This window comes from Thamnophis sirtalis, unplaced genomic scaffold, assembly GCF_051295495.1.
Source record: "Thamnophis sirtalis isolate CommonGarterSnake01/CBP01778 unplaced genomic scaffold, rThaSir2_p1.2 scaffold_3, whole genome shotgun sequence".
NCBI classification, from domain to species: Eukaryota; Metazoa; Chordata; class Lepidosauria; order Squamata; family Natricidae; genus Thamnophis; species Thamnophis sirtalis.
The window spans coordinates 38532720-38545142 of NW_028261383.1; the positions used below are offsets into that span (position 1 = coordinate 38532720).

General features: G+C 42.8%; 1 protein-coding gene across 1 annotated transcript in view; it reads right to left on the bottom strand.

The window, feature by feature from the left end:
- Nucleotides 1–278: 278 nt before the first annotated feature.
- Nucleotides 279–12423, bottom strand: part of LOC148047949 (uncharacterized) — an 88582-nt gene continuing 76437 nt past the window's right edge. Inside the window, 4 exon segments of the mRNA XM_087708207.1 lie at nt 279–1157; nt 1159–2522; nt 5617–5684; nt 5812–5926. Of these exon segments, the coding sequence (XP_087564333.1) occupies nt 398–1157; nt 1159–2522; nt 5617–5684; nt 5812–5926 (2307 nt within the window). The 3' untranslated portion in view covers nt 279–397.

Below are 12423 nucleotides of genomic sequence, written 5' to 3' on the forward strand. Positions count from 1 at the left end.
TTAACATTACTAAAAACCTTTTTCAGAGTGCAGGCTGTAAATTTGAAATCCATTCATAGAACTCATTAAATGAATAATTACCATACATTCTCATCCAAATGTATCTTTGTTTTGGGGATTCTCCAGTCTATGAATCATGCTATGGGAAATAAGACTATGGGGTGTGCTGAAGCCCTTTCCACACTCCGTGCATTTACCAAATTTTTCGAAGTATAAGAAGCACCTTCCCCCCACCCTCCCAAAAAAACAGAGTGAAAATCTTTATATGGCTTCTCCCCTGTGTGGATCCTTTGATGGGATGTAAGTTTAATCCTTGTTCTGAAGCCCTTTCCACACTCCATACATTTATGTGGTTTCTCTGCTGTGTGGATCCTTTGATGGGATGTAAGACTACTGCTTATTCTGAAGGTCTTTCCACACTCCATACATTTATATGGCTTCTCGCCTGTATGGACCCTTTGATGGTATGTAAGTTGACTGGCTGTTCTCTCCTGTGGATCCTTTGATGGCGTGTAAGATTACTGCTACTTTTGAAGTCCTTCCCACACTCCATGCATTTATATGGCTTTTCACCTGTGTGGATCCTTTGATGGGTTGCACGATCTTTCGTTGTTCTGAAGCCCTTTCCACATTCCATGCATTTATATGGCTTCTCCCCTGTGTGGATCCTTTGATGGGTTGCACGATCTTTCGTTGTTCTGAAGCCCTTTCCACATTCCATGCATTTAAATGGCTTCTCCCCTGTGTGGATCCTTTGATGAGATGTGAGTTCACTGCTTGTTTTGAAGCCCTTTCCACATTCCATGCATTTATATGGCTTTTCCCCTGTGTGGATCCTTTGATGGCGTGTAAGATCACTGCTACTTTTGAAGTCCTTCCCACACTCCATGCATTTATATGGCTTTTCCCCTGTGTGGATCCTTTGATGGGTTGCACGATCATTCGATATTCTGAAGCCCTTTCCACACTCCATGCATTTATATGGCTTCTCCCCTGTGTGGATCCTTTGATGGGATGTAAGTTCACTGCTTCTTCTGAAGCCCTTTCCACACTCCATGCATTTATATGGCTTCTCCCCTGTGTGGATCCTTTGATGGGATGTAAGTTCACAGTTTCTTCTGAAACCATTTCCACACTCCATGCATTTATATGGCTTCTCCCGTGTGGATCCTTTGATGGGATATGAGTTCACTGCTTGTTTTGAAGCCCTTTCCACACTCCATGCATTTATATGGCTTCTCTCCTGTGTGGATCCTTTGATGGGATGTAAGTTCAGAGTTTCTTCTGAAACCATTTCCACACTCCATGCATTTATATGGCTTCTCCCCTGTGTGGATCCTTTGATGGGATGTAAGTTTAATCCTTGTTCTGAAGCCCTTTCCACACTCCATGCATTTATATGGCTTTTCCCCCGTGTGGATCCTTTGATGGGATGTAAGTTCACAGTTTCTTCTGAAACCCTTTCCACACTCTATGCATTTATATGGCTTCTCCCCTGTGTGGATCCTTTGATGGGATGTAAGTTTACTGCTTGTTCGGAAGCCCTTTCCACACTCCATACATTTATATGGTTTCTCCCCTGTGTGGATCCTTTGATGGGATGTAAGTTTACTGCTTGTTCGGAAGCCCTTTCCACACTCTATGCATTTATATGGCTTCTCCCCTGTGTGGATCCTTTGATGGGATGTAAGATCACTGCTTGTTCGGAAGCCCTTTCCACACTCCATGCATTTATATGGTTTCTCCCATGTGTGGATCCTTTGATGGGATGTAAGTTCACTGCTTGTTCTGAAGTCCTTTCCACACTCCATGCATTTATATGGTTTCTCCCCTGTGTGGATCCTTTGATGGGATGTAAGTTTACTGCTTGTTCGGAAGCCCTTTCCACACTCTATGCATTTATATGGCTTCTCCCCTGTGTGGATCCTTTGATGGGATGTAAGATCACTGCTTGTTCGGAAGCCCTTTCCACACTCCATGCATTTATGTGGCTTCTCCCCTGTGTGGATCCTTTGATGCAATGTAAGTTCATTGCTTGTTCTGAAACCCTTTCCACACTCCATGCATTTATATGGCTTCTCTCTTCTGGATGTCCTTTTATTAACAGTTTTGCTTTCATGTTCATTGCATTTATTTGTCTTCTCTCCAATGTGAAAACTTTTCTGTGATTCAAGAGACCCATTTTCTTGAGAAAGTGTGAACATCCCACTGTATTTTTTTTCTCTGTCTTTGTCCATATTGGCTGCTCCTTTGTCTTGTGATGGACAGGGTCTATTTACATCTAATGTCTCTTTCAAGATTCTTACACCTTTCTCAATATATTTGTTGTTTAGTTTTTCTTGTTGATCAATAAAATCCTGCACCTGAGCAACAATCGAAGGACATGAGCTTTCCTTATTCCAGTTATTCAACAGGTTTCTCTCCTGCCTTTGGAAATCTGTTTGAATTGCAGGTTTCTCCATTACATCTCCTTGTCTGTACACTTTGACTGGTTCTCCAGAACCTTTATTCTCATTCTCATTATCACCTTCAAAAGAAAAGAGGAATGAAAGGGGAGAAAGGTTAGGGGAAAAAATCACTCTGTCAGAAGTCATATTGATTGCCTTCAGGTATTGTTCAAAATTCTAATATATACTGCATATTTCTATCCTAATATTGGCCTGGTATAGAAATGATAATATCTCTTTGGATGAGGCATAAAATCTTGGAAAAGACATTTAAGTTAAAAAAACCTGAATGGCAACTCTTGATAGGAAGCATCTGGGCCAAAATAGTTGAAATCTGTGTGATGAAGTTTGGCATTACCTCAAACAAAGGAATTACTTTGTCATAAAATGTTTATATAGAAATATAAATTAGATAAGATATATCTAAGGAAAATGCCATTGATCTATTTCTTTCCTAGGAGCAGTAGAAAAACAGAACTTTCCCTTCTGCCTCTGAAGATATCAATTTATAAATGTTTTCATAAGAATTAGCTAATGGCATCTAACTACAAAATGTCTTCCTGAACTCTCTGAGGGAGAGTGGGAAACCCTTACCAAGAGAGGCCACATTCTTATAATTCTCCAGCATGACTTCCCAATGCAGAGCTTTTTGGTCAGGATCCAGCTGAGACCACTCCTCCTCGGAGAAATAAACAGCCACCTCCTCAAAGGGCAGAAGACCCTCCTTGAAAGGAAAAAAAAATACAGAACAGACCAAGAAAGAACTCCAGGATCTTTCCTATTATTAAGAATTTTATATAGCAAACATAGACGTTAAGATAAATGGCTCTATGCTTAGTAAGGATCTGCGGTTTAGATGACAAAATTGACAGAACCAAAAGCATTTGACTAAAGAAAGATTTTAGGCAGGTTTTATCAACTTGGATGATTCTGTAGGACTTTCAGTGCCATTCAGGTTAAATAAGCCCTGTTTTCTTCTGGATCAATTGATCTACCAAACAGCCAGCCAGACCTCATCAAAATACTCTTCCTTCTGGATCTATTAATCCATCCATCCACAATCAAAAGGTCCTAAGTGACTGGAGAGAATCAACTGGCTGGTGGGCCTTGGAAAACTCACCAATCAGTGACACTAATCCTTCCTTGGATAGTGTTCCTGATTGGTGGGTTTTCCAAGGCCCACTTGCCAGTTGATTCTCTCAAGACACTGAAGGCCTTTAAACCCTTCCTGCCTTTAAAAAAGGAAATGTGCCTGTAGGGGAAAGGATTCTTTGTAATGTTTTATGAAATGCCTTATGTTGTCCTAAGAAGGAGCAATCCTGTTCATCCTCAACACCTTCATGAAAGTGCTGGGAGAGCTCAACCAGGGGTCTGTGTGGTGTGCCATTAATACGCAGAGACTCTGCTCCTCCTCAGATTGCAAGGAAGTTGCTAGTAGTCTGAGCCATTGGCTGGACAGTAAATAAGAAAATGAAGAATGTTTTCCATTGAAGACAATTCTTAGCCTGTGCAAAGTTGGATTGTTTGGCTTCCTTATCCAGGCACAAGTCAGAAGATTAAAATTTACTTTCTAAGCTAATGGGGCCTTGGCTAATTGTTCTTTCAGAACACTTTTCACTTGGAGATGTTTCTATATTTTGACTGTCCTGGGATTTGAATAATCTTAACTGTTAACCATGTATTTTTTTTATTAATGATTGTAAATGAAGCATTTGAAAAATGGAAATTTGCTAGTTTGAATATTTAAATATTTTTGAGGCTCCTAGAACAAATTCAAGTCAAATAATTATAAAAGGGGCACCATGTAGGATAGTTTAGGGTTGGGTAGGGTAAGATAGGATAGGATAGTTTAGTTAGAAGGGATCTTGCAACTCTTCTACTTCAACCTCCTGCTTAGGCAGGAAACTCTATACCTTTTCCGACAAATGGCTATCCAAGTTTCCACCCATTGCTTCTTGTCCTGCCCTCAGGTTCTTTGGAAAACAGCTTGACTCCCTCTTCTTTGTGGCAGCCCCTGAGATATTGGAACACTGCTGTCATCTCACCCCTAGTCCTTCTTTTCATTAAAAAAGACATAACCAATTCCAGCAACCGTTCTTTATGTTTCAGCCTCCAGTTCCATAATCAGCTTTATTGGTCTTCTCATCTAGGGTGGACAGGTGCTCACTTACCTATTTTAACTTCTGTTCCTAAACTTGTGGTGCTGTTTTTGATAAGTTGGACTGGTTTTTTTCCCTTTGCATAAAGGCAGATGAAAAACACGAGTTAAGTAGTTCTGCTTTCTCCCTGTCGCTTTCTTACCACCTGTTTGATTGCAGATTGTATGGCACTCACGATTAAATGCTTGATTTTGCTTGACAGCAAGGTTGATATTCTTACCCACACAAACATCTATGTTATATGCACTATATTAATCTATCAATTTTAGATTGCTGGGGACAGAAATGTTCTGTATCAATTAATTGTCTGTCCCCACTGTTTAGTTTAAATGTTTATTCATAGAATCTGTGAATGTAATGCCAAGTAATCCATTTGTTTGATGGACACAAACCATCTCTTTTGTACAGTTTTTCATAGGACAAGCTGCAGACGTCATGACTAACATAAAGAATTCTGTAAAACATTATTTATTGAAAAGTTGGGAGAATCATTAGCGAAAGGAGGTTTTAGTTTTTAAAGTGCTAATCTTAAAAAAAATCCTAAAAAGAATCTCCAACCAAAAGGAAAGGGGAAAATGGCAGGAGACAGTACAGGTAGTCCTCAACTTATAACAGTTTTTAGTGATTTACAATGACAAAAATGACGTATGCCCATTTTTCACACCTACGACTGTTCCAGCATCCCCATGGCCACGTGATCAAACTGACTCATATTTATGATAGTTGCAGGGTCCCAGAATCATGTGATCCCCTTTTGTGAACCTTTGACAAGCAAAGTCATTAGGGAAGCCACTTAACAACAACCATACTTCTAACTTCAGCACTTCACTTAACACCTGTGGCAAGAAAGGTCGTAAAATGGGGCAAAGTTCACTTAACAAATGTGTCACTCAACAACAAAAAATTTAGGTTCAATTGTGGTCCTAAGTCAAAGACTACCTATAATATGTACAACGGCTGATTTCCTGAGGGAAAAATAGAAATCTAATAAATCAAAGTTATTATCATACCTGAGTTGAAGGTTCAATCATGGTTTCCACTCCCCCTAAACAAAGAGTCGACTTCCTTCTATGCTTCCCTGTGAGAGAGACAGAATTTTAAAAGGCCTAATTAATAAAATGGGAGGAGGTTTGCTATAGAGGAGAGGACACAGAGAAGATGAGAAAGTTAGGATTTATCAAAGGAGTGGAAGGACCTTATATTACCTCCTGAGGTGTCCTGAATTGGTTCTTCCTGAGGGATCCTCCTGAAAGGCAGTTCTTGAGGGAGATTTGACAGATGTCTTTTTGTCTCAGGATCTCTGATCTCCATTGCAAAGGACTTGAAATAGGATGCAGGAAAAAAAGAATTAATGGACATTACATATCATGAAGTGGTGTGTACCTCTTTTTAACACCTGATAAACTGTCAATGATTTTTCAAATCTCAAAGGAATTTCAAATACACGTTTGAAATGTAAATGTAAAAAAGGAACTTTTTACCAACTCTGCTGGACTTGTGACAAAGCAAAGAAATACTGGGGTAAGATTTATATTTTACTGCAGAAGATTCTCAAAGTGGGCATGAAAATCAAACCAGAGACTTTTCTTTTAGGTTTAATAGACAAAGAGATGGAAAAACATTCTCGAACTTTGCTGTTATTTATGTTGAGAGCAGCAAGGATGCTCTTTGCAAAGTGGACAGATATTTTAATAGCCACAAAGGCGAAGTCGTTGGGAAAACTGATGGACCTAGCAGAGATGGAAAAATTAATTGCTTTATTTAAAGAAAAGACCAAGCCAACCTTGCTTCTACTTTGGAACCACTGCTGGGTTTTGTTCTTGAGATCGAAAAAAATGAAACTTTGATTGAGTTTTGCTGATTACATAAGTTTGTTGTTATATAGAATTTGCTAGTACATATTAAGTATGTAAATGTAAAACATTGAACCTGTAATATTACAGTTGAACCCATTTTATTCAACTGTGCTAAAAAGATTCAGATTTTCAATTATTTTGTTTTTTCCCCTTTACCCTACTCTTCTTTCACTTCACTTCCCACTTTCCTACTATTTTCATTTTCTTGCATTTTATATCTTAATAAACCTACAAAAATTTGATATAAAAATTTGAACATATTTTTATTATATTCAGGCCCAAGAAGAAGTCCTCTCACCGGCAACTCAACCTGCTCCTTCTTCTCCTCCGCCTGGCTCAGGAGGAAGCCTTCCGCCAGGGCCACCGCCTGGGAGCTGGTCTCTGCTCCACACTCCCGCACCCAGCTCTCCATCTGCAGGGGCAGAAGGGCCAGGAACTGCTCCAGAACAACCAGGTCCAGCATCTGCGCTTTTGTGTGCTTTTCTGGTCTCAACCATCGACTATAAAAGAAGTGGAGTCGACTACAAAGTCCTCGGGGACCCTCATCCTCCTCATATTGGACGCCCCTGAAGTTCCAGGCCTGAACTTCTGAAATGATGGCTCCTTCTTCCAGCATCTTCTGCCCAGTTTTTGCCCAGATCTTCCCACAGATTCCAGACTGGGCACCAGAAGGGTCTTTTCCAGTTCCCTCAGTTGCTAAAGGAAGGCCAGCCATTCTCTCTCTGTCCTGTAACACAATTCCAAATGGGTGCAATGAAATCTGTGTATCTTCAAATGCTTTTTCATTCATAGCAATGTTCATTTAGTCTTGGGAATACCAGAACAAGCCATTAAGCCCTCCTTGCCAAAGGGATCATTTTTTTCTCTACATGAAGATCAACAAATGGCCTCAATTTTACAATTTTCTTAAAGAAGAAAGAATAAATCTAAGCTAGTAGATCAGATCATTTATCAACACTCATCCTCACAGAAGGAAGCATTATTCTGACCTGTAAAGCGGTGACTTCCAGCAAGAAGATTCAGTCTATATGGGCATTTTGGATAATTTAAATTTCTTTTTACTCAAAGGGAAAGACTTGCATTTTAACAATATAGCTCTACGTTTACCTTTAAGCAGGGTTCACTCAACATACAACATAGAAAAGCCCAGAACCAGTTCACAAAGCAGGAAAATTCAGTTCACAAAAAATGAGGTGCTAATCCTTTGACTCTGCTCCATTTCTCTTTCTCCCTTCACGCAGGGGGGCAGGGTCGCACAATGTGTCCTAAGCACAAACAAGTCAATCAAATCAAGGGGTTCAGTTTGAAATGTTGCAGAAATGAGATCAGACCAGCTCTTTATCAGAGGGAAAGGTTTATTGCACAAGGTTCAGCAAGGATAGGTCAAGCAAAATCTGAACCCCGAAGGGCAGTTGTTTACAGACTTTAGCCAGCATATCAATCACCCCAAAGTACATTGCCTTCCTGTGCCACATACACCTCTTTCCTGTGCCCAGCCCCTCATACTGTGACAAGACATTCATTCAGCTTACTCAATTGCCCCCCAAAAGGTAGTACTTGTACCAATATCCTGGTTCCTTTGTTTTAGCTTGGAGAGGCAGACAAAGCAATTAATCCTTGCCCTGTTCCACATGGTCAAGAAACTTTAATATCCAGCTTTATTTATCTAGTTGCCAATTTCTCTTTTACTATGAAATATAAAAGATTAAATGCACACAGCTCAATACGATGACGCGATTGACTATCTTCCTGAAACAAATTGAGTTGCAAAAGGCTCCAAGCCGAGATTGATGTCATCCAGCACAGAGTGAGAATGTAGGCAACCATCTTTTGCATCTCTTCATTTCAAAGTTGTTTTGCCATACAAGCTCCCGCTCTCCCCTATGCAGGAGCTATTCCCACGAAATGGGGAGCTAAGGACGATCCCTTTTCTTTCTCCTAAGATTGACTTGGTATATAAATATATATCCTTTCCTTCTCTAGTGTGAGAACCTTCTGCCTTTCCTTGTATACACGCTCGCACAAGGACAGTAACACACACACATACACACACATACATTTTAAGTATTGACGGAGGGACAACGCACAGCCAGGGTTTCAAACAAGAAGAACTCTTTATTCGGTTGAAGGCGATTCAAGGGACGGGAAACTCCCGCCAAGGTATTTATATTCTAGTTTAACCAATCACAGGCCGGGGACGCGACAGCAACTGCTGACGTCAGTCCCTCGGCCAATCAACAATAACAGTGTGTCGGCAACACCCTCTGGAGCTCTCAGCCACTCAGAGAGCTCAGAGGATGTTACTGACAGTCAGAACAATTCAACAATATTTAACACCCCTTTCCCCCAGTTCTGCGCATGCCCGAAACAGAGCATGCGTAGTCCTTAAGATATGCTGGGCGGCGCCGGACCCGCCCAGATCTTCTCATTGCAGGAGAAGTCGTATCATAACATACCACAAATCATAACTAGCAACTTTGAAATTTCAAGAACATTGTAAAATTTCCCTTTACATTTTCCCCAGGTTAAGTGCCCATTTTTATTAATTCATTCAAGCAGTTTCCCCATTTTTATTAATTAATATCACACATCAGTTCCTTGAATGTACAACTACATGTGTGTGCGTGTGGTTCACTTAATACATGTGTGTGTGTGATTCACTTAAGAAGCAATTCTATGTCTCTTTCTCCTTCCCTCCAGCTCATTTATTCGTATTTGCATTGCTCCTCCCTCCAGTAATTTATTCCCATTACGTTACGTTCCTCCTTCCCTCCAGTTAATTTATTCACATTACGTTACGTTTCTCCTTCTCTCCAGCTAAGTACACTTTATTCTCTATTAGCCCACTTTTTCCGAGTTCTCAATTCATATTCCTCCCTTTCCCTCCAGCTAATTTATTTGCATTACGTTTCTCCTTCCCTCCAGTTAAGTACACTTAAGTCTTTATTAGCTCAATTTACATTTCCCTTTTCTCAATTCAGATTTCATTCCTCCCCTTTCCCTCCAGCTAAGTACACCCTTTGTTAGCTCCATTTTAAGTTCCTCATTTCTTCGTTTCCCCCAAGTTGCTTTACACACATTTTATTTATTTAAATTTCCCCCAAGTTTACTGCGCATGCCCAACAGAGTTTTTTTAACAGTCCTGGCTTGCAAAACGGCCCTGGAGGCGGCTCCCGGCTTGCTGAGAGCTTTCACGGAGGTGTGGATTGGCCAGGCAGCATGGAGATCGTTGAGGCAGGCAGGAGGGATTTCAGGCCCCTGAAGGCAGCTAAGACAGCTGAGGCAAGACAGCGCGGAGGTCTTGGAGGCTAGGAGGAGCGTTGAAAGAGGCTCCTTGGCTTCCCGCTGGGAAGCAGGCTCACGGGGAGGCAGGGAGGGGCGGCTTTCCCTCCAGGCAGAGAACGGAGCTAGCAGGCAGGACAGGAGGGAATGACAGCTTCCCTCCCAGCATCGGGAGGCTTTGGCCGGAGGAGAGGCACAGCGGCAAGGCTCGGGGAGGCCGTGGAGGCATCGGGGCCCTTCTGGGAGGGCGCGGAGGCCGTGGGAGGCCGTAGAGGCGACGGAAGGCCGTGGAGGCGTCAGGAGGCCGAAGAGGCAGGCGCGGAGACATTGGGGCCCTTCTGGGAGGCGGAGAGACGACGGGAGGCCGTGGAGGCGGGCGCGGAGGCCGAGGAGGCAGGCGAGGAGGCTGCGGAGACATCGGGGCCCTTCTGGGAGGGCGGAGAGGCCGTAGGAGGCCGTAGAGGCGACGGACGGCCGAGGAGGCTGGCGAGGAGGCCGCGGAGACATCGGGGCCCTTCTGGGAGGGCGGAGAGACGACGGGAGGCCGAGGAAGGAAGGCAGGAGACGGATGTCAGTCCTCCTTCTTTCTCTCTCTCTCTCTCCGGGTCAAGCAGTTCTTTTTGTATGCAACGAGGCTTTAATGGTTGGCTGGCAGGCAGCTTCCGCAGCCAGGCTAAGATTCTGGATCGCGACGCGGCTTGGGCGATCAGAAAAGCTGGCTTGCTCCGTGAGGTGCACGGGCAGCCCCACGACCTCGGGCCCAGACAGTTCCAGCTGGCTTTCGCAGATTGAAGCCTCTCGAGTGCTGGTAACTGCTTAAGCTGGGCGCATGCTGGCCGTGGGGTCCGGCGGTCCTTCACGAGCCCTTCCAACTGTAGTTTAATCAGGTAGCCTCTGGTGTTGCGCTGCGACTGCTCTCTCCTCATTCCAGGCTCTGCGGAATCGCCGGATCCCACCCTCGTCGCCAGTTTTAAGTATTGACGGAGGGACAACGCACAGCCAGGGTTTCAAACAAGAAGAACTCTTTATTCGGTTGAAGGCGATTCAAGGGACGGGAAACTCCCGCCAAGGTATTTATATTCTAGTTTAACCAATCACAGGCCGGGGACGCGACAGCAACTGCTGACGTCAGTCCCTCGGCCAATCAACAATAACAGTGTGTCGGCAACACCCTCTGGAGCTCTCAGCCACTCAGAGAGCTCAGAGGATGTTACTGACAGTCAGAACAATTCAACAATATTTAACAATACACACACACCTACCCTTGCCACCTCTTTCGTCAAGACTTCCTTGCAGCCTTTTTAATGGCCTGCGAAGCTTAAAGGGTTAAAGAGGGAGAGTCCTGCATCCTAGAAAGGCAAGACCTAGTGACGTCACTCCCTTCCCAACCTGCAAGAGCGGCTCAACGCTGAAGCGCATGCGATTCCTTTCTCTTTGCTGAGGGAGCCTCGGATATATTTTCTGTGCATGGAAGGTATTCATGGAAAAAGGAGAGATGGTGCATTTCCCAAGTACGGCCAGGAGGGGGTGATCTCGAGAAGGCCAGGAAGCCTTCTCAATCTGCTTTGGGCAGTATTATAATTTAGTGAAGAATTTTGTATTTAAAGTACTGTCGTTTTTTAAAAATCCTAATAGCAATCTCACTTAAATTTTTGTTGCTCAAAAAAAAGAGCAAACGCAAACAAGGGCTGAAAATGAAAGGTAGTATTCATACTAGCTTGACTTTCTGAAGGAAAGGCATAATACAAATAATTTCCTCCTCTTACTTTACTTGGAATTTTAACTTCAGCTCTGAATTTTTAACTTCATTCAGGAATTTTAATTTCAGCTCTGCAATAGGAAGGGTCAACTTCTTTCTACTCTTCCTTGTGAGGGAGACACAATTTTAAAATGTATAATTCGTAAAGTAGGAAGAATTGTTCTATAGAAGACAGAGATGAAATGGTTGGGATTTCTATGGGGAACAGGAGGACCTTATATTAACTCCTGAATTGTCCTTACCTGGATATTCCTGAAAAATCCTACTCAAAAAAACAGTTCCTGGGGGAGATTTGATGGAAGCTTCCTTCAGTGTGTGTGTGGGGGGGGGGTTCCAATTTTTTTACTACATGTTTGCTCGTGTGGGTGAATGTGCTTGTGTGCACTTCTGCACTTGCCCAAAAGTGTTGGGATGGGTGGGCGGAGCCTTCCGCCACCACTACTACAGGTTCGCTCGATCCGGGACAAACCAGGAGCAACCCACCTCTCATTTCCTTCCAGTTGTGGGTTTCAAAAATTTTTGGAACCTATTCTGTGGGTGTGGCCTCCTTTGTGAGAGTGGCTTGCTGGCCATGTGACTGGATGAGAGTGGCCAACTTGGAAAATGTGATGAAACTCACTTAACAACACTCTTGCTTAGCAACCAAAATTTTGGGCTCAATTGTGGTCATAAGTTCTCTTTCTTTCTTTCTTTCTTTCTTTCTTTCTTTCTTTCTTTCTTTCTTTTATCTCTCCCACTTTCTTTTCTTTTTTCTTTTTTCTTTTTTTCTTTCTTCCTTTCTCTCTCTCTTTCTCTTTCTGTCTCTATCTCTCTGTGTGTGTGTGTCTGTCTGTCTGCCTGTTTCCCTCTGTGTGGATCTGTATCTCTCCCCCTCCTTCTCTCTCTGCCTCTCTGTCATTCTCTCTCTGTGTCTGTCTCTC